Genomic DNA, 21,949 nt, shown 5'->3' with positions numbered 1-21,949 from the left:
CTGTCTCCCAAACTTCCAGAACCAGTGTCAGGTTAATCACATCACAATGACATGACATGACCCATGAACTGCTTACTATTCTACTACATAACAATAGGGACACATTATGGAAACACAAAAACCTTAGAATTCCAGCGAAACAAATTTGCTCGATGAGGTAGTAAAGGTTACACAGAACCTTCAAAATCCCATAAGGATGCAGCTTTAGTCCCCTGTGTACTTCTCATAACCACGTGCAACATCACAGACAACAACATGGATCAAATGATGTATCCATTGGATCACGAATGACACTACTTATGGCATCGCATGTAATATCACCAAAGGTGCCGTTGATGACATTACCAGTGACATCACTGATTGGTTCTACTTGAAGTTTTTAAATGAGTGAGTTAAACACACTAGGTCAGAAACACACAATGAGCCGCTAGCATAAGTTTGTGCCTCCATATTTGGTGCATAATTCTTCACATTATTACTTATTGGTCACTGCTTTTGTCTGCCTGTGCTGATAGCGACTTGCTACATCAGATTGCTTCTACTAGCTACCAGCCAGGGTACAACTGCAACAACTAGAACCATCTCGAACTCTACGATTTAGGGCCCCATGATGAGTTCTGGGTTGATTCTGAGGAGTTACCGCCTACCTGATACATTTACCCCAGAGAAAGGTGAAAGCAATTGTAATCTCAGGGTTGAATTTGAAGAGAGATTGCCTGTGGGAAATTGACTCAGAATGTCCGATTCCCCCAGCAGTTCCTCATTTCTCATTGGTACCTCAGGGTTTGACCAGTTATCCCTATTTATTTAACCTTTCCCCTCACCTGGTGGTTAGCGGTACCACTGATGTCAGTTACTCGGGGGCCAAGAAGGACATAACTGGCTAGAGCCCAAGGAACGTGTAATGAGTCCCTTTAAGCCTAAAACTAAGGCTTTGTACAGTATATATATTAATACTTTATTTCAGCTGCAAAGCCTTAAAAGCAATACAACCATCACAAAAAATGCAACATCCAGTCCGACATATACACAATAGGTATACAGCTGACCAAAAGTAACTTGAGATACATTGGATACATACATAAAACATAAATAATAAAAAAAAAAGTTCAGATAAATTTGCAATTTATAAAGCTCCAATATCACCATTTAAAAAAGCTATCAAGGGCAAGATACAGCATACTCTATGTATCCTAATAACAGTCATTATGCACCATATAATTATGCCAGTTTTATCTCCTCGTATCACATGAGGCTAAAGCTTACCTCCAGGGAGACCCTTTACTCTAATTTGCCAGGCCCGCTGTGAGAATCTGGCCACTGCAAAAGGTATTATTTCCCGTGGGTCACTTTTCAGTAATCTCAGTGCCTCCCAATAATGCCTCACACCCAACAGCTTACACACTGCAATAATACAGTTCTAACGTGGGACTACATATCTAGGGCAGAAAAAGAAGAGGTGCCCTTTTTTGTTTCTTTTAGATCCAGACAGAATGGACAGTGTGTCAAGGAACCCTCTGGCTTATCCCATTTGGAGGTAAATGATAGGAAAACACATCTAAACTGAACATACAATCGTCTAGCTTAAGAGGCAATATGTTTGTTTCAGTGCCAGTATAGCACTCTTCAAGATTTCTGCTGGGACATTCCATAAAGCTTCCATCTTCACCACTTCATATAGTTTTTGACATGTTTTAATCATGGGGTGCGAACTTGCCGGTCATATGCAATCAATTCAATTGCGATTCCCTTTATGGAGACAACTCTGGTGTTGACCAGAGTCGCACCCAATACGTCAATGGTTTTAGGGAGGCAACCGTGTGGATACAGTGTAGTGTTAAATCCAGCCTCAACGGTATATGGGAGGACTCAGGGGTAAGTTGAAAAAATCCCCTAATGAATGTATTCTCCACTAGTGTAAGGACAGATACATCTGCATAACCCCAATAATTCTGCCCCATACAAAGCTGCACCCACCGCATAGCGTAGCGCTATATATATATTTAGTACTGGTGTCACTGCTCCTCATGAGGTAGCTTTAAATTTCCTTATAATGGGTATCATTCTCTGAGTCAAGGTAGATTGACACTTTTCCAATTGTGCATCCCAGGACTGGGTTTCGAACAACCTTACCCTGAGACAGTCAAAATGTTTAACTCGTTCAATCGAGCCACCCTCAATGGTCATGCTGCCTCTAGAAGATCTATGCGGATTAGTTACCATATACTTGGATTTTGTAGGGTGTACCTCCCAGCTTTGTACAGTACCTCCCACTTCTGAAGTCATGCAACATAAACACAACTGCGCCCACTGGAGAATGCTGCCTCTTGCGCTTGCGTGATATGTGTCATACTAAAATGACTGTGCACGTATTGAAATGCAATCTATGAAAGATGATGAAACGTTCAATGGTACTGTGTTATGGAGATAGATAGTAAGTGTCGCTGTTCATTCCTGAACATTCTTAAAAAGCACGAAGGCGCATAAAACAAGGTAAGTTGCTCCTCTACAGAAGGCAAACAATGATAGACAGTGACAGATGGTCATCTGGAATTTGCTGAATCATAAATATTCTTTCAACAATAAATAAAGGCACCCCTCTCACTTTATTTCTGGCTGTGCATAATTTCACGAACTTTGCAAAAGTAACAAGCTAAAGTCTTTTATTTCTGGCGGGATAACACGACCAGACTGTGTGTCCCGTGGTACAGGCAAAGCAAGTTCACATCTGTAAACTAACAGTCTAATTACTTCTCTTTTCACAAATTCCTATATATATGTTTTAAATGAGCAGAAAGGAAATGACGTCCTGCATATATAATCGAGCAACACGTGCTCCTCTGGTTTAATTTGATAAATATGAAACAAACATTTTTGGCTATAAAAAATACATTTCGCTTAAGACAGTGCTTTCTTTAAATTTCACTTAAGAAAAAATTTGCAAATATATGTCGCAGTCCAGAGTTGGATTGGGAACAAAAATCAGCCTGGCACACCAAAAAAAAGTGGCCCACATTTGCGTATTGCCTTTCCGCAAAACACTGCTTCAGCGAAGTTTTATGAAAAGAAAGGGGGTGGGGGACATGTTTTACTAACTTCACTTAGATAAAAAAAAAATGCACAGATTAGTTCACACTGCTGAGCCACACATGAATGCAAGTGAGACCACTTCTGCTCAGGCCCCCTTCCCCCGCTCAATCAGCATGCATTAAGGGGTCGGCCAAGCGAAAGAAAGGGAGTGATACCTCTGACCATCTCCCTCTAGAAAGGCCACTCAGGCACCCACTGGGCCGCTGGCGGCATCCTAACAGCACAGACAGCCCCCAGGCTGCCCAAAAAATGCAGTCCACAGCTAGAACTCGGCTTCCGGCCTTTCGGCCATTGCCTGAGTGCCCGCGTTACCAATCCGACCCTGTCGTGGTCCACGTGTAATCTCACCTGTACTTCAACTGAAAATGAGATTATAAACAAACCAACCTTTGCTTCAGTGGATGCTGCCGTCACCTTCACCACTTTGTTGCGGTGGAGTTTCTTCTTCACCACCTCTTCAACTTGGACGTTGAACTTCATGAACGTCACGTAGATGATATAAACCGACAACAGCAACAGGCTTTCCCACCAGGTGATGAGGTTATCCAGGAAAAAAGAGATGAGCATTATTAGGCCCAGGATGTAGAAGGAGACGTCCCTGAACAGGGGCCACCAGGTCAGGTTCAAAACCTCTCTGGAAAAGAGCGCGCACATTCCAATGACGAAGAGGATGTTGAACACTGCCGAGCCGACGATTGTCCCTATGCCGACGTTACTGTGGGAGATGAAAACTCCTATCAAGGAGGTGAAGAGTTCTGGAGCCGAGCCACCGGCCGCCATGAAAGTCGCGCCTGCCACGTCATCAGAAATAGACAGTTTCTCAGTGATGACGGTCAGTGAAGGGACAAAGAACTCATCGCAGACAATGGCCAGGGCTATAAACATGTAAACCATTCCAAAGATGTGGAGGACCACTGCACCCCTCCTTCGATCTTCAAGGGAGAAAATGTCTTCTGGATAATCTCCTTTGGCGGGGTGGGCGGCCTCAGTCGTGTTGCCATTTTCAGACTCCAGTTTCAAAGTGGAAGGTGCTTCAAGGGCGCCATTTTGGGTCAGTTCTGCAAAATCTAGAAGACTTCTTTGATGTCCATGGACTGGCTGTTGGCTAGCTAGGCTAGAGGTCAGTTCTGTTCCCTGTGGGTCTATCTTCAGAAAGGCACTAAATGAGAAGGACAAAGTGCTAATGGCTGTTACACTAATGAAAAGGCCTGCTATCCTAGCGAGCTTTAATTTTTTCCGGACAAACTGGTGACTGTGTTTGCGGCCAAGCGATGTCTCTTTTGTGCATGGTACTTCCGGGATACCACCGGCAGCAGCCTTCCCAAGGCTCATCTTATGGCCTCCAACGGACACTGTTCCTTTGGGAATTCAAACGCAGATGGACAGCTCTGTCATCTTTTCATTCCTGGATTTTGCAGTCAAAAGAGCATGGAAGTTCCCTTCTCCGGCGCTGTCTGCGTAGGCTTGACACGGAGACTGCTCGACATTCAGGCTTAAAAGAATAAAGATTTACTATTAGCAAATGGTGTTTAATCAAATTATACTAGACATTTCAGGGCATTATCACAGACACTGGTCCAGTTTTTGCCAGGATAATAACATAACATGTAACCACTCTTTTTATTATTCTAGTAACGCGGTGTTAAACAGTTGTATGTGCGACCAAATGCTCATTGAGCGGTACACTGTTGAGTTAATGATTTTTTTATTTCCGCTGTTCACATGAAGCTATCAGAAAGTATTTCCACAAAGGTCACTTGCGATATGTGCTGAGGCAGTAAAAGATGTCCTAACTAGCCACAGCAGTGCCCCTCAAGACTACTTTGATGGTCCACCAAGAAGTTGGCAAGTGGTGTACAGGTGTGGAATGCACGCTGTCTCGCCCCTTTTCATTTAGATTTCCGTAACTGACACTCATTGAGGAGGAAAGGAGAGTCATGTTGCCTTGGAGAAAGGGAGCACACTAGACAGTCTTACCTTCTCAGGACATTATCATAATTGGTCTATATGAAAAGTAGGCCACACAAGGGGGTGGGCCTTGCATCATTGTTGATAGTCTTAAATGAAAGGAGTATTTTTTGTATTGTTTCATATAGCGCAAATTCGACCTGAAGGTATCAGAGCACTTTACACGAGCAGCAGTTGCATTACAGATGGACACATTCATTTTTGTTAGGCACGGGGAGATTACGTGAATTACAGATCAACCTCCAGCACATGCTAACATATCACATTGATAATAATAATCAAAGATTAGCAATAGTCTTCTTTTTTTTCTTTCTCTCTGTATGGCTCGCAGCGTACTCGCCGCGAGTCATACCGAGAGAGATACACCGTACCGGAACGGGAACAAACCTTAAAGGTATACTTTACACGTGGAGAAAGTTACTGATGAACCTATACATTGATAAAGTGTGACAGGTCCTATACTGACATAGAGACAAGGAGTATCACATGTTATAAAGCTAAAAGAGCGGTACGGAATTACAACCAATCATAAGGAATTTTGGAAGAAACTTTAGCCCTGAGGAAGTTGCAAGATATGTTCCCATTGAGTGACTAAACACGTGTTGGCTTATGAGGCTAAAGAGATCAACAACTGGACAAAAGAAGAAAAAAAGAATACTATCGCTAATCTTTATTGTTATCGACGTGGTATGTTAGCATGTGCTGGTGGTTGATCTGTACATTATTATGTTGTCTTCGCGAACATATTAGGGATTGGGGTGGTTCTCCCTATCTCATAAGCACCGCATTTCTTTATTTCATATGGACAAATACATTTCTTGAGTATTTCTCCGAGACGCCACCCACCTACGATTCATGACCCAATTTTCTGAGATTAAGATTACGTGATTTGCCCAGAATTACAGAATGTTGAGAGTCCCTGCTGAGACTTGAATGTGGTCCCCCAACTTTGAGGACCTCTGCTCTAGTCGTTAAACCATTAGTCTTATTAGCTGATGCGTCCTCGAAAATAAAGATGGCAGCTTAAAAAAAAAAATCTACAAATAAATCAATAAATAAATATTCTGCAGCATGAGTGTCCGACTCCTCAAAAAAACGTGGTGCCTGGGGAAAAATTATCCCTCTGCCACCCTCTTATGACAGGCCTGGGCAACTAGGCTTGATCTCAGGTTTAGAATTTACACCTTACAGTTTCACTGTTGAAATGGCCAGAATCAGTGGAAACATTTTTACCTGAAAAGCAGAGAACCCCATACCTGAGAAATAGAATTCCCATCTCATTGAAACAGATAGGGGATGTATGATAGGACAAGTATGTCAGACAAGGTGGAGAGGTGTGGCTCACTGGTTAGAGGTGGCAGATCCGTAAGCAGAGAATCAGCCAAGGACCAGGGTTCAATTCCCGACGTGGCAGGGTCGTGGACCAGGGTCAAAACGGACTCGATAATTCTTGCCTCGGTACCTACTCTAACCAGGAATACACTCGGCAACTCTGGGCATTAGCTTGCCTCATCTCCACAACGGCCCCCCACATTCACTGGGGATGCCTGGTTTCACCTTGGAGATACCCTGATGGGACCATCTCACAGGGATAGCCAGGATGGGTTCCCCAGCGGTCTACAGCACCAGGACGCCTCAGGGCAGCAGTGCGCTTTACAAGACACATACATTTACATTTACAAGAAAGTGGACATAAAGTTTAAAGACTTCAGAGAGGTGTTTTTTTAACAAAGGAAATGCCTAGCGAGTGGAAAAGGAGAGAACACTGTGTATCCAGTTACAAAATCCTTACACTATTAGATATCAGGAGACTCTCTTTTGTCCCAGTCCCACATGCTGGCACTACTGCGAAACTAAAACGAATAGTCAATCCAAATCAGGATGATGGAGAAATGTTAGTTGGCACACACTGAGGAACTGAGATCAACATTTGGCAAAAGGTCAGATTTTGATAATTTAAAGAGGACATGACCAAGATCCAAGACAAAAACTAAGAGATTATCAGCAGAACCAACAGATGCATTAAAACAAGGTTAGGGCTGTTAGGCCTTGGTTGGGTTATTTGTCAGAAGAATGTCCTATAAATACATTTCACCTGACACAAATATTGTGCTTTAAATATAATTTACAAAAATATCTTTCCATTGGGTGTAGATTTTCTACACAAATGATGTGATATTTTTGTAGACAATCTTTAGGACATAATACTTGGTCAGATGGGATTCTGACAGTGACATTCTGGAATCACTCCCTTGACATAGGCACTGGCCATGTCAGAATGCAGGATCTAAGAAAAGTCCATTGTGATTAAAAAAAAGGAGTGGTGGACAACCACAGCCTGCATAGTGGTGTGCTGAGGAGAAGGTTCACTGCCTCAGTATTTAAACACCAAGAGAGAAACAAGGTTGAAAAACTCAAATTTGAAATTCATTTGTGAGGTTTACAGCACAATTCCCCAGTAATAGAACAGCAAATAGATAGTCCTCACCCTTCTCAAAGTACACTTGATAGCACTTAAAGGAGTATTTCTCTAACTTGTGGGTAATGTCACAGAGTTGATCTTTTATCGACGTGAGCTTCTCCAGACCTTTCACTCTTACCAGAGTCATCAAGCACACCTTATCTACATTGTGAGGGGTAGTTTAGGTTCAAAAATCTCTTTTGTTTAGCACACCCTAAATATATAGCCTTGCCCCCCACCAATGCCTCAAGGATAGCCCTGGGGTTTGCAAATACACCTTGTGGTTATAATGCATTTGCCATAACACATCTATCTTCTTTCCCAATGCTTGATCAAAATCTGGATATTTAAGTGCAACCAATTTAAGTCATAATCTAGAGGGCAGATTTGCTAAGGACTTGCGTATTCCTTGTGTGACGCAAGTCCTTGCATGACAATGCAAGTCCTTGAAAAATGGGATTTACAAAGTCACGCCGGGTATATGTGCACCGCCTTTCGTGACTTTGTAAAGAAATGTAATGCACTGCAACGGCTTCGAGGTCCCTGGGTGGAACATGGGCATTTCACCCATGGCCATCCACCCATGGAATGCTGACACAATCCCAGATTTAGTAAAGACAGCAAACCTGAGATTGAGCCAAAATGGTGCCTGCCACAGAGAGGCATAACGAGAATCTTTATGTGTGATGCACTCAGTTAAAGTGAGTGTTATCATGCACTGCAATAAGCACAACGCAACAGAAAATTGTGCCAGTACATACGGTACCATGGTTAACATCAGACAGGAGCAGTGTGATTTGCATTGATTGGACAGACAATTAAGAGTAAGTTGCCTCTAAAGGATGTTTTGTGCAGGAAGGTATCGCTTGCAGCACAGCCCCAAGTGCCTTCATTCTTGCTGGTCAGCACGCAGTCCGTTAGCACTAGAGGGGAGTAAAAGTGTGCCATGTCTTAGTAGATATGGTGCTTTTCTGCTCTCTCTCCTTTCATGCAACACAACGCAGCAAGTTGACCTGCTGTGTTGTGTTGCGTTAAATGTTAGTGAACCTACTTCCGGATGACGAAGAGGGCACTTCGGAGATATCAAGCTTAAGCTGCACTAGGGGACAGTCTAGATATGTAATAGCAAGATTCTGAAATCTGTAGCCGGCGGTGGCAGATAGGAGCAGCATTAGGTTGGGGGAACTTTTTTGATTCATCTGGTACAGCTCTTGCTTCCATAGTGGGTTGAACCCTACACAATATTTCCTATCCAGTTACAAATGAAAGACCTTATGTACCCTTGGATACCGGTGTTGGGTACTACTTAAAGATAACACTAGCTAAATTGATCTATATAAACGCTTGGGTCATTGGCAAGAGGCCCATACTCTACTGTAATTGAAAAAGACAATCTCTGGACTGTCACCTGGGTATCTCCAAACCCTTTCCCTCTGCATAGACAGTGTGACCATGTAGCAGTAACCAGCTCATTCATAGTAATAGACTCTTTCTGATGGGGCCGGAAGCACTACAATCCTTCCATTAAGATAGAGTACATCACAGAAGCAAAGGCATGGAGATAAGAATAAGCACCAGCCGCAAACCCCAATTCAATCATGACTCCAAATCAAGTTTTGCTTGCAATGAAGTCCATGTGCAGGATTGGCTGTTTTCCTTTTCATATGAACACTGATTTACTCTCCGCCCAATCAATGCAAATTACACCGCTGCTCTCTGATGTTAACTGTGGCACCGTATGTACTGGCACAATTTTCTGTTGCATTGTGGTAAATGCGGTGCAGGATAACACTCGCTTTAGCTGAATGTCTTTAGTAGTCACCATTGTTGACACAGGAATTGCTGTTTATCTCTAGACCCGTGTTTAAGAATATTTGTCGTTTTCAGTAGAGAGTAACATTTAAGTGTAGGGTGCTGACAATGCTGCTCACCGTCTTCTCAGGTGTCTGGACCACTGCCAGAGCACAGGTGCATCCCAATGAGCTTGTCAGCCCAACAATGACACAAGGAGCCAATCAAGAAAGGAGAGAGAGAGAGCACATTGCCTGTCATACCGACAGGTACACAATTTACCCAGCTGCATTATGGTAAATGCGGTGCAGGATAACACTCGCTTTAGCTGAAAGTCTTTAGTAGTCACCATTGTTGGCGCAGCCAGTGCAGGCTAGAGATGTATTTAGAGGACACCTAAAGGACATACAGTCATGCATGAAGCCAATTTGTAGAGGGAGTGATAATTTATTAGACAAAATAGGAATGAATGGGCAATTACTTACCTAACTTAACTACTATTCTTTATGCTATCATTTGCTCAATCCTGCTCAGATATCCCCTTTCCTCACCAATTCCTCAGCTCGTCGGGGCCTTTTAAGAAATCTAGCAACGGTTAAAGGGGAAATTTGTTCAGAACAGTCACCATGGTGGCGACAATGGCGTCAGATGGGGCATTTTGCCAAAGGGCATGCTCTCGCGGTCCTTCAATAAAAAAATTTGCTAGATTATTTTAGGTTTTATCCTTTTTATAGTACTCTATCTTCAATAAATAATATGAATTCCTTCACAAGTAACGTATGTCGGTCTTGTTAAACTATGGCTGGTACCTTTTTCCATGTGTGCTTTGAATGTAATCGTTTTAACATTTTTTGTCCGAAGCTGCAAACAAAATTAACCTAATTTTAGATATTCATGGTCTACTTTTCTATTAACATATCTTAATTGAAAGCTCGGTGAACAAATGAAATTTCATTCCAGCTTAGGGTCAATTGGCAGATTTACTTATTGGAAATTAGCAAGTGAAGGGATGTTGTCATGTACAGAGCTGCAGCCTTTGGAAAAGGAGAACCAGGTTCGAGTCTCGGCGTCGGCTCAACATCCTGTGATTCTGGGCAAATCACTTATTCTTCCCGTGGCTAAAACCTAAAAATAAAAAAACATGAACTTGTGTGATGTAACTGGTACTCATGTATAGCACTACAGTACCTTCGGATTGAGATCGCGCTCGAATAAAACTGCAAAAATAAGAAATTAAAAAAGATGTACGTATAAATTGGAAATATAATTAGAAAACTCTGATTAGTGGAATGGTATCTGTTTTAGCCACACATTTGATGTAATTAAAACAAGTGATTGGGTACCTTTGGTCAAAAGAGAACACATGTGCATCTATACCCACATAAATATATTTATAGATTTTTAATTATAAGTAAGCCTTCAGTCGTCTTTAATAATGAGGCAACTTTTGGCCACACCACTAGCTGGACCACATGCCAAGATTTCTCTTAATTAGTGCTCACAAACAAATACTTTTGGCGCATGCCAAAAACAGAAGATGTGTCCATTTGGCACTAAATGCCTTGGTCCCAAGCCTTTCAATCATTTCTGACAAGCCTGAAACCGTCTAGAATTAAATGCAGTGAATAACGGTACAGAGCGAATTCAATTGAGCTGCAAATCCCCTTTACTAACCCCCAAATGGGGTTTAAAGTGCAATTGAAGTGCTTTGGGGGGGACTGTGTGCTACGATAGTGACACTTGTAAAGATCACGGTTGGACAGGGGAGGTAGATTGATTGCAGGAGCCCAACAATCACAGTGAGGAATTTGGAAACTATGACAGGAGAAGGCTGAGATGTGCTTCAGTGGTGTCAATATATACAGTAAACCTCAACGTACCATAAACAAGCATTTGCAATGCAATAGGTCTCGCATTTAGAAGAGTTTGAGCTATTGCCCTTTCAATAGCTTAAACTCTTGCAAATGCGAGACCGATGGCATTGCAAATGCTTTTTTTTAAGTCATTGCCTCTGTCTCTCTGACTGTAGTGATGTGCTGACAGCAGGGTCGGATTGGCCTATTGGGCAATCAGGCAGTGCCCGAAGGGCTGATCTGAGAGGTCAGTGTGTGGGCCGTTTTTTGGGCGCTTTGACAAAAAAAATGCATCGGTTTGTCAAGTTGACAAACAGATAGTTTTTTTTGTTAAAGCGTGCATGCCGCGCTTTCACTTTAATAGTGGCCGCGCACCTTTCTTTAGGTGCGGCTTGTCTAAAGAAAGGGGCGCGGCCTCCATGAATGTGTAAAGAGACGCATGGGCGCTACTAAACAAACAAAACAAAAAATAATAAGTAAGCGCGGCCGCTATATTTAAAGCGGACCGCACTGCTAAAATAAAGAAATAAAGAAACGCAGCCACTACAGTTAAAGTGGACCGCCATTAGTAAATAAAATAAAAGCGGGTGGTGTGCAGCGACGTAGTGGGTGGAATAGGGGAAAATCATTAAACAAAATAGTGCTCACAGCCAATATAAACCAGACTGTGTAACAAGACAAGTAAAAGGTCCAGTCGTTATGGAAGGTAACAAATGAGACAAGGCGGTACCAAGGAGGGACTAGCAAGCTCAATAACGACTCAGAAGCCAGTGTTTATGAAGGACAATGACACAAACCAATTAAAAATATGGGCAGGGTTTCAAAGCCATACTACAATGCTGCATGCCTCACAGCAGAGCATGTGCTGCCCAGGCTCGACCTAAAAAATTTATTTCTGACAGAGCCTATGTTCACTTAAAAAAACAAGTTCCTGTTTGTGATACCCTGTTGTAAATTCCAGTTGTAAATGGTATTTACTGGATCCAATTGTGACCAATGGGTTTTTGGATATGGGACTATACGACCATCCTCACATACACGTTTGAAGGACTGTAACATTTCTCTGAGTGGTACATGACAGTAGAAGGGGATTAAAGAAGGAATGTGCCTCTTCCCACTCGCCTGTTCAACTGGACGGGACATAATTTATCGTCGGTGCTCGAGTGGCGTGCCACTAAGGAATTTCTCACCTCACCTACTCTGAGGATGGGGTGGTGGTTTATTCCAGGACCCATCAAACCCTCGTAATTTTGGGATTATCCAATGGAAACCTGTGAACACTACCTATAATTCAACCAATATACAGTCTAATTCTTAATTATGTGCATCATTCCACCACTGCCTCCCTGGCACCAATTTTGCATTCAGCACTGGCCATGCAAGGGAGGCAGATTCATTTGCATGGACACGCCCTCTATTCAAATAAGCAGCAGTGCTTAATTGGTAAAAGAAGTAAGTGCCAGGGCCCTTCTCGGGAGGCCACTGCGACCTGGACCACCCATAGCCCCTGCCAGTGTTGCCAATGACACTACCAACACGAGTACTAACCATCGCACTCCTACCAGTGTGACAATTCGGTCTATTCCTGGCCCCCCAAAGCTATAACAATGGCACGAGCATTGGCTGTTATTCTTTTTAATGTATAGTGACTTATTAAACTCACTTGTTGTGCTCATCTCAATTTTAGACAGACAGCCACACCATGTGTGGGGGCTGTCACTAGAGCCGGTGCTGACAATCAAGTGCCTGTGCCAGCACCGGAAAGCACCGCCTCAAATTAAGCCCTGAATAAGCCACCTCAACACTATAGTCCAGCGACAGTGACTGGTGGTGTGCATGGCTGGCAAGGAATGTCCTGGTCAATACCGTGGAGTTTTCCACTTCGGGTTGCCATGAACCAGCAGGCCAATAAACGGAGAGGTCGCACTTTGCTCATTTTGTTCATGACATCACTTGAGACTTTGGTGGGAGGGGGGAACAACACCCTTTATCAACACCTGACCTACCCATCTTACATTCTATACTGCTCGATTTGTTTTGTTCACAAAAATACTTTTGTTTGGCTAAAACGGGCATTTCTTCCAGTTATTTTTTGAAAAAAACACCTGAGACCAACTGTATCAGCCAAAGGTTGAGGCATTTATTTGCCTTTTGGCATGTCAGCCATCAGAAAATGTCGCCATCAAGCATTGGTTTCTCAATATTCCCCTCAAAAATAACATCCACAAATGTAAAACCATCTCACCTCGCAGGGTCTGCACTGAGCTCAGAGTCATTCCCTCCACCACTGGCGCAGTCATTCTCAAGGTCAGTCGCGCACGCGCTCCGAAAGTCATTCATCAATGTATCCCCACAGCTGGTCAGAAATTCATTCACACAAGACTTTTCGAAAATCATTCCACTGGTCACTCCATCAGTCATCCACACTGTCATTCCACGTCCATTCCCATAGTCACTCAGACGGTAATTCCGTGAGTCGTTTCCACAATAAATCTCACAATCGCTCGCACCCTCTCTTCAGCAGTCTCTCCCACAGAGAATCCCGGGATTGTTCCCACAGACACTCAGATAGCCCCACAGTCAGTCCCTCTATCGCTCCTTCCGAATCCCACAGTCATTCCCAAAGACATTTCCACTGTCACTTCTATAGTCGCTGTCGGAGAAATTCATTGAAAGAGGTCGCCCCATGAACGATGTTACAGTAGAGTGCTTAATTTGAGCCGGTGGTTCCTTTCGTGGCTCACCAGCCCTCATTTCTCGGAAACAACACTCATTTTAACTTAACAGACTATAAAACACAAAAGAGAGAAACTGGGCAAAGGAAAGACGAAAAACGGTGATAAAGGGAGAAGGTAGGGAGGAAAACGAATCTGCTGGAATGAGATAAAGAGCCAAGGAGCGCCTGATGGTGCATTCCAGACGCAGAGGTGAAATCAAGGCCGGACACTCAGTCTTTCACAAACTACCCACTGAAATAGACATCAAAACACAGCTGACATCATCAAACATTCTAGAATATTGCTGCTGCCCGTTGGTCAGGCAGGATTGGGCAAACCGAGCTGTGTGTGTTTTTCTCTACACCGGATGGCCCCTTTAATCCTGAAGAGCCCAGTTTCATAATCGCAGGGACATTGGATCCCGCTGACGTAACAAATGAGATAAACATTTTAATTAGCTCTGTGTTTCTGTATTCTAAAAGTTGACTAAGGCATTTCAAGCGAGCCGCTCTGTTTCTGGTGACTCGCGTTTGTCAGAAACAACCGCCTAGAAGTTGGCGGATGGTATATGCCGACGGGCACAGGTGCGCAATCCGCGCATCGCCGGGATAAGTGCGTCTCGTGGGAGGAAAACTCATCAGTGCCATAAACAGGACGTCGTCTAGATCCGTTATTATGATACACGCCTCTGTCGGTGAAACAAACGGTCCATTTCCGCTGGTTCCCTGGCACGGAGGGTGCTGGTGTGCCGCATCCAGCCCTGGCACGGAGAGGGATGAAGGATGCCTGGGAGAGGAGCAGGCTTGCACATGCCTGCACCCATCAGCACAGGCGCAGTGCAGTGCCCCCGGGAGACAGGGTGTCTGCATCAGGACCGGGTGGCAAGAAAAACATCCGGGAATCTTTGACCTTTCTGTGGGAGATTCTATGTTTCCCTAAATCCGAGGAAGCGGCCCACCACTTGCCCAGGGCGGGGCCCAGGGAGATGCGGTGGTTTCGCTCTTCTCTAAAGGGACAGTTGTGCCCAGGGAAGCCTGTGTCTGTGGGCGACATTGTCCATGAGTCTGCGAAATGGCGTCCTGTATTTGGGGAGTGCTGTGCCTGTGCATTTGAAGGGTGTTCCTATAACCGTGGAAGGGTCCATGTGAGTGCTGCGGGGGTAACCCTGAATGAAATGTCCCTTGCAAGAGTGGCGAGTCGTCTGGGAAAGGGTGCCCTGTGCCTGGAGCGGGGTGGTGCCCTCGATTAGGGAGCAGTGTCCCTGTGCCTTGTAAGGGTGCCCTGTGCCTGAGGCGGGTCCGTATGTCCTTAGGGAGGGGTATCCTTGTACTTATAAGGGTGACCTCCGCTTGGGGAGGGGTGTCCCTGTGACCTGGAGCGATGTCCCTGTGTCTTGCAAGGATGTCCTGTGCCTGGAGAAGGGGGCTGCCTGAAATCTAGAGGGTGTTCCCTCTGTACGAGGGAGGGGCTCCTGTGAAAGTGGAAATGCGTCACGGGAGGGGTGCTGCCTGTCACTGTAGAGCAGTGCCCCTGTGCCTCGGAATGGGGTCCTGTGAATGGTGAGGGGTATGCCTGTGTCTGACGCGGATGGCCGTGTGTCTGATAAGCGGTGCTCCTGTGTCTGGCATGGATGCGGCCTGTAATTTCAGGAGTGTTCCTATGCCTTGAAAGGGGTGCCTGACCGAATGGAAAGGTGTAGCTGTGTCTGCTGAACGATGTCTCTGTGTCTGAAAAGGGGTGCCCGTACCCCTTATTGAGGGTGTCTTATACGGAAGAGTGAGGGAGAGTTAGCATGAAAGTGCCTTGGGAGGGGTGCAAATGGGGAGCAGTGCCTTGGCATGGGGTTCCTGTGTCTGGCGTGGGTTTTCAGGGGCGCAGTATGCAGTGTTCATGTGCCTCACCCCTGCCCCTCTGTGCCTTGCGATGGGGGTCCAGACAGAATAGTGATGGTGAGGGGTGCTCTCTGTCTGGTGAGAGGAGACCTGTGCCAGGTGAGGCAAGTTCTATGTCTAGTGAGAGGTGTCCTGTGTCTGGTGAGCGGTGGCCTGTGTCTGGTGAAGGGTGTTCTGTGTCTAGTGAGTGGGTTCCTTTGTCTAGTGAGCAGTAACCTGTGTCAGGTAAATGGAGTCCTGTGTCTGGTGAGAAGTGACCTGTGTCAGGTGAGGCACGTCCTGTATTTGGTAAGCCGTGACCGGTGTCTGGTGAGAAGTGCTCCGTGTCTGGTAGGTGGTGTCATGTGCCTGATGGGGGTGTCTGGTAATGGTATCCTACGTCTAAAGAGGGGATGCGTGTGTCTGGTGAGCGGTGTCCTGTGTCTGATGAGCCATGTCCTGTGTCTGATGAGCCATGTCCTGTGTCTGATGAGCCATGTCCTGTGTCTGATGAGGCGTGTTCTATGCCTCTTGAGCGGTGTCCTCGGCCTGCCTGGTAAAGTGAGTCTGATGAGGGGTGTACCTTTGTCAGGTGAGGGTGTCCTGTGTCTGGTGAGCAGTGTCCTGTGCCTGTTGAAGGATTCCATGTGGCTGTTCAGGGATGTCCGCTGTTGGAGGGAGTGTCCTGTGTCTGATGAGCAGTGTCTTGTATCTGGAGGGTGTGCCATGTGTCTAATGAAGTGTGTCCTCTGTATGAAGTTGGGACACGTGTGTCTGGTGAGCGGTGTCCTGTGTCTGGTGGGCGGTGTCCTGTGTTTGGTGAGCGGTGTCCTGTGCCTGTTGAAGGATTTCATGTGCCTGTTGAGGGATGCCCTCTGTCCAGAGAGGGCGTCCTGTGTCCTGCTGGGGGTGTCCTCTGTCTGGAGAGGGTGTACTGTGTCTGATGAGCAGGTAGTGTCCTGTATCTGGGGAGGGTAGGCACATGGCGATGAGGGGTGTCCGGTGAGCTGTGTCCTCTGCCTGTTGATGGATGACCTCTGTCTGGAGAGGGTGTCCTGTGTCTGGTGAAGGGTGCCCTGTGTCTGGTGAAGGGTGTCCAGTGTCTGGAGAGGTCGTCCTGTATCTGGTGAATGGTGCCCTGTGTTAGATGAAGTGTGCCCGGTGTCTGGAGAGGGTGTCCTGTGTCTGGTGAGCAGTGTTCTATGCCTCTGGTGTCCTGTCTCTGGTGAGGGTGTCTGGTGAGGGGTGCACCTTTGTCAGGTGAGGGTGCCCTGTGTCTGATGAGTTGTGTCCCGTGCCTGTTGAGGGGTGTCCTCTGTCTTGAGAGGCTGTCGTGTGTCCGGTGAGCGGTGTCCTGTGCCTGTTGATGGATGACCTCTGTCTGGAGAGGGTGTCCTGTGTCTGGTGAAGGGTGCCCTGTGTCTGGTGAAGGGTGTCCAGTGTCTGGAGAGGTTGTCCTGTATCTGGTGAATGGTGCCCTGTGTTAGATGAAGCGTGCCCGGTGTCTGGAGAGGGTGTCCTGTGTCTGGTGAGGAGTGTTCTATGCCTCTGGTGTCCTGTCTCTGGTGAGGGTTTCTGGTGAGGGGTGCACCTTTGTCAGGTGAGGGTGCCCTGTGTCTGATGAGTTGTGTCCCGTGCCTGTTGAGGGGTGTCCTCTGTCTTGAGAGGCTGTCGTGTGTCCGGTGAGCGGTGTCCTGTGCCTGTTGAGGGATGGCCTCTGTCTGGAGAGGGTGTCCTGTGTCTGGTGAATGGTGCCTGTGTTTGGTGAGGCGTGTGCCTGAAGAACGCCCCGGGTCCGAGTCTTTACCCACGCTGCTCTCCGTGGCCGGCTCCCGGCTCTCCCTTCGCCAGCCTCGGGCGCCGGTGCTCACCTGTACTGGTGGATGGATGGATGTCTCAACCTCAGAAGTGCACGGATCGAAGGGGAGTCCTCAAACACTGTGCGTGTGGTGCACAGAGCATCACTTGGCGTCCAACTTGCAGTAGAGTCTGACTGTACAGTGAGTGTATTTTAGGTCCCGTGATCCTCCAGTCCGCGCTGTGTGTACTGGTCCAGGGTGCATGCAGGGCCCATGCTGTCTGTCCTTGGAGTGCGCCTACACCTGTCTCCTCTGGCTGGGGATGTACCACGGCCAGTGTCACCCCCTCCTGCCCCCTCCACCCCTCTCAGCTCACCTGCTGGCTCTGCGTGCTCCGGCGGGGGAGCTGGGGGACGCGCGGGGTGCGCAGCCTCTCCCGGCCAGACCAGGACAGGAGCTCCGGGAGATGGACCTGCTCAGCAGCGCTCCGCTCAGCCGCCAACTCCCTCCACCATCAGCCAGCCCTCCGCCACCAGCGCCCCGCCCCCGCTCTCTCCCGGCCCGCCCTCTCCCCAGCCCGCCCAATCTGTCGCTTCTCACCGATCACTGCCTCCCTTTCCTTCCAGTATCTGACCAGCTCTCTTCTCCCAGCAGGGTTCAGCCACACCATCCATCCATCCGAGAGGCACGACCAACCCGATGCACCCTCGCTGCTAGGACTGCCACACACCCGCCCCTCCGTCCACTGTAACCCACTGACAGCTGGCGGGGCACACGCCACGTCCGTCCACTCGCTGCTCTCAGCACAAATACAAGCGACTTCGAACTGCCCACCCTTAATTACATTCTTTATACTATTCTGTATTGCTATGGGTTTTAAAATCTATGAGCATCGGCAAAACATTAAATAATTGTATACTTAATTGTGTTTTAGAAATATGTCAAACTTGAATAAGCACATATATTGACATAGAATGAAGTTATTCACCTTTCATGGGACCCGCAATTACCCACTTAATATACAACTCGTCAAACCCGCTGCCTGCATTATCATTCATCTAACAACAGCCCCATTTCACAACCATCATATTCCACACTTCAGTCACCCATGCAGATAACCAGATACAAACCCGCACCAGAAAATGCCAAGTTCCAGCGACACCCATGCAATACAAATCCCTACAGCATCGCCCATGGAAGCACCCCCACACACAGTGCCATTGATACAACTACCCCCCTAGAGCCACCTGCTAGTGACCTGTGTAAAACAGCACGCACTGAACTGCCCACTTTGGCACTACCCTTAAAGCAACATAGATACACATACATGCAATAACACCAGTGCCACCAACAATAAAGCTATTTCTCTCTACAGCAGGGGTCTTCAAACTGGGGGAAGGGCATCCCTAGGGGGGCCTCAAGTGATCCCAGGGGGGCGCCAGGCTCAGGCAAAAAAAAGCATCATGCTTTGTTTTAAGCTGAGAAAACTGAGAGGGACTAAGCCGCTGTGCAATGGGCCATCACTAACATCTTTTGTCATTTATAATCTGGCTGAGGGAAGGTGTCAAAAGGGAAGGGACCCCAAATATTCTTCAAAACCCCACCCCCATTTCTAAAGAGCACACTGCAGATACTTTTACAGGATAGTGAGGCCTGCCTGACCAGAACAGAATCAAAGTATCAAGAACAACAGTCTGCCCTACCTATCTATTTCCAAGAACGCAATGAAGCCGTTAAATAAATGTACCACTCCAGCTATACCATGTGCTCCAGCAAGAAAATATAAGTACATTATTTATTTATTTACGTTGTAACTTTTGATGCAAATCTTTATACGTTTTGGATCATACACCAGCAACCCAATTGCTTTATGAAAGGAAAACATTTTTGTTCTATGTTGCATTTGTATAGGAACCTTGCATCACACCTAGGTATAATCTTTGATGAATGTTAAGTGTGTCTTCACGGCCTGCATGGGTCTATGAGAGTTTGAGATTGTATGAATGATTTGTATGAAAGGGAGTCCATGGGAATCGTCACCATTGAGGGCCAGTGTTATTGTTGTATATATTTTATGATGTAAAGACATGATTTATACACGTATGTTAAATCTGTGAATAATAGCAAAACAAAAATAAAATGTTTGTTTAAATAATTTACTTCTATTTTCTTGCTTGAGCACATGGTATAGCTGGAGTGGTACATGTATTTAACGACTTCATTGCGTTCTTTGAAATATATAGGTAGAGCAGACCGTTGTTCTTGAAACTTTGATTTTCCCCTATTGCTCTACCTCCATCCTTTTAGGGGTCCCCCTATAACCTAGTGTTTGACCAGAAAAGAATGGCAATCATGTATTTGATTGCTTTTTTAAAACAGTAACAGAACTGAACTGCAATGTTTAAATAAGTCTAGACATATGTAAACATTGCCAATTTAATAGAATAATTGTGGAAAATTCTGTGGGGGCCCGATTATTTTTTTCCCCGCTGGGGGATGGGAGCAGCATTAAAAAGTTTGAAGATCACTGTTCTACAATGTCACTTATCTAACTACCCACTTACACTATTAGTAACACAGATACACCCCAAAATGAAACTAATGAAGGAAGCTGCCTTCGGTACAGCGAACTACCAACAATAAAACAATGCAGCTACCCAACTCAGGTAAAATACCATCCCTACAGTATCATCTGATCATCAAATCATACCACCACCCACATATCTACCCAGATACAATGCCACCCCCTATCAAATTAATTTCTCTCGTACGTGAACCTATCTGCAACAAAACCCATCTAAATGCCCATCTAAAATACCACCCATAAAACTATCTACATAGAGTGCCATTGCCATGCACCATATTCCCATAAATACACAACTGCCATACCATCTCAAGGCCATGTAAAATCCCCACTTACTAGACCACCCACGTAAATTATCCACCTAAAATAAAAATCATATAACTTTTCCTCTACCAATGCAACACACCCAACTAGTCCTTGGCAAGGTCATACCTCCAAGTACCCACACTCATTACCTCTCGTTCAACTGTCAGCTGATAATACAACCTATGAAGTTACTTTGCCCACCCACAGTCCACTCCACCATCCACCCAAAGTACCACTTCTTCAACCACATATGAGCAATGCCATCTCCCAACCATCCGATTCCAATGTTGCATATACAGACGCCCGTTTATTTACAGTTTGTACAGAGCTGCAAGGTCACCTCAAGGTCACACAGATGCTCACCTACAATATCACTCATTTCACGTAACCAACTACAACACTTCCTGCATGACAATCCGCCTTCAATGTACTCCACCCAACTATTCTCTGGCCAAGCCAACCGTGCATGCAATGCCAACCTTTCAACCGCCCACTGCCAACACAACTACCCACCCACTGCAGCATCCACGAAACTGCCCACTGAGGTTGCCAGGTTAGCAAAGACCCATCTCAATGCCACCTGAGCAATTATCAATGTGCAATACCCTATTCAGACATTCTTTTGTTCATGCAGTAACTTATAACCACATTGCCACTTCAGATGCCCGTCTACAACAACATAGGCTTAATTGCCCCACTTAAAATATCCTCCACTCAACTGCCTACCTTGCAGCGCCCCCAATCGGTGTATCCCGTGCAGTGCAGGCCCACCTCTGTCACCCACGTATTTGCTCACCTCCAATACCGCCCTCCCCTCTGCCCCCAGAGCTGAGGGCAGACATCCTATATTTTTTCAGGTAACGCCCTCGACCTGAGCGCGCGCATGCTGACATCACATACTTTATTGAAACCCGGGTCTCACCTGTTGACAGCCAGTGGGATTGGACGATGAAGTCCTGCAGATAGCCACGAACACCATGCATGCAGTTTACAAACGTACTCATCTTCGGACCCGCCCAGGCACGAGCCCTGGTTCTCACACTCAGAAACTCCCCGGGTGCCCCTCCCAGGCAGCTCTCGCGGACGTCAGCCCATCCTCGGAAACAAGCACCTATATACCATAAAACAACGGTCCTTTGTTTTGGTTCTCTCGTCGCTTTCCCCCTTGCAAGTATCAGGTGCGTGTTATCGAGACGGGCAACAGAAGGTGATGTGGTGAGAAAGGTGGGGTGGCGGGGGACTGCACCCGGTCAGCCCAACACCACTCTCCTCACACACAGTGCGCGCGCCAGCAGCAGAATCCACATCCGGGGAGCAAGGGTGCTGATGGTGCTGATGCTGCTAATGCCGAGTAGGTGGGGGGTTGCCATGACGACCTAGGCGGCACATTTGAATGAAAATTGACGGGGATGCTAATCGCGGTTTAGGGTAACTCCTGTGTCAAGAACTGAGATTGGTTTGCATTGGACGGTTGTTAAAAGAGAGCAACGGGCACAGAGTCAGCAAACA

General features: G+C 46.2%; 1 protein-coding gene across 8 annotated transcripts in view; it reads right to left on the bottom strand.

The window, feature by feature from the left end:
• The window catches only part of SLC24A2 (solute carrier family 24 member 2), a 790,353-nt gene extending 768,634 nt beyond the window's left edge, over window positions 1-21,719 (bottom strand). For 5 of the 8 annotated variants that reach the window (XM_085634443.1, XM_085634491.1, XM_085634484.1 and 2 more), the window contains exons 1-2: window positions 17,927-18,063; window positions 3,478-4,582 (exon numbers count right to left, since the gene is read on the bottom strand). In XM_085634443.1, coding sequence (XP_085490569.1) covers window positions 3,478-4,422 — 945 coding nt within the window. In that variant the 5' untranslated portion in view covers window positions 4,423-4,582; window positions 17,927-18,063. Of the gene's footprint in view, window positions 1-3,477; window positions 4,583-17,622; window positions 17,897-17,926; window positions 18,064-18,150; window positions 18,257-21,362 lie in introns of those variants that run through there. The other 3 variants (XM_085634455.1, XM_085634470.1, XM_085634461.1) reach the window with 3 other exon arrangements.
• Between the last annotated feature and the right edge of the window lie 230 nt (window positions 21,720-21,949).

The sequence above is a fragment of the Triturus cristatus genome, chromosome 2_1, assembly GCF_964204655.1.
Source record: "Triturus cristatus chromosome 2_1, aTriCri1.1, whole genome shotgun sequence".
Taxonomy (NCBI): Eukaryota; Metazoa; Chordata; class Amphibia; order Caudata; family Salamandridae; genus Triturus; species Triturus cristatus.
The sequence above is the reverse complement of the archived record's forward strand: the minus strand, read 5'-3'. Positions and strand labels throughout refer to the sequence as shown.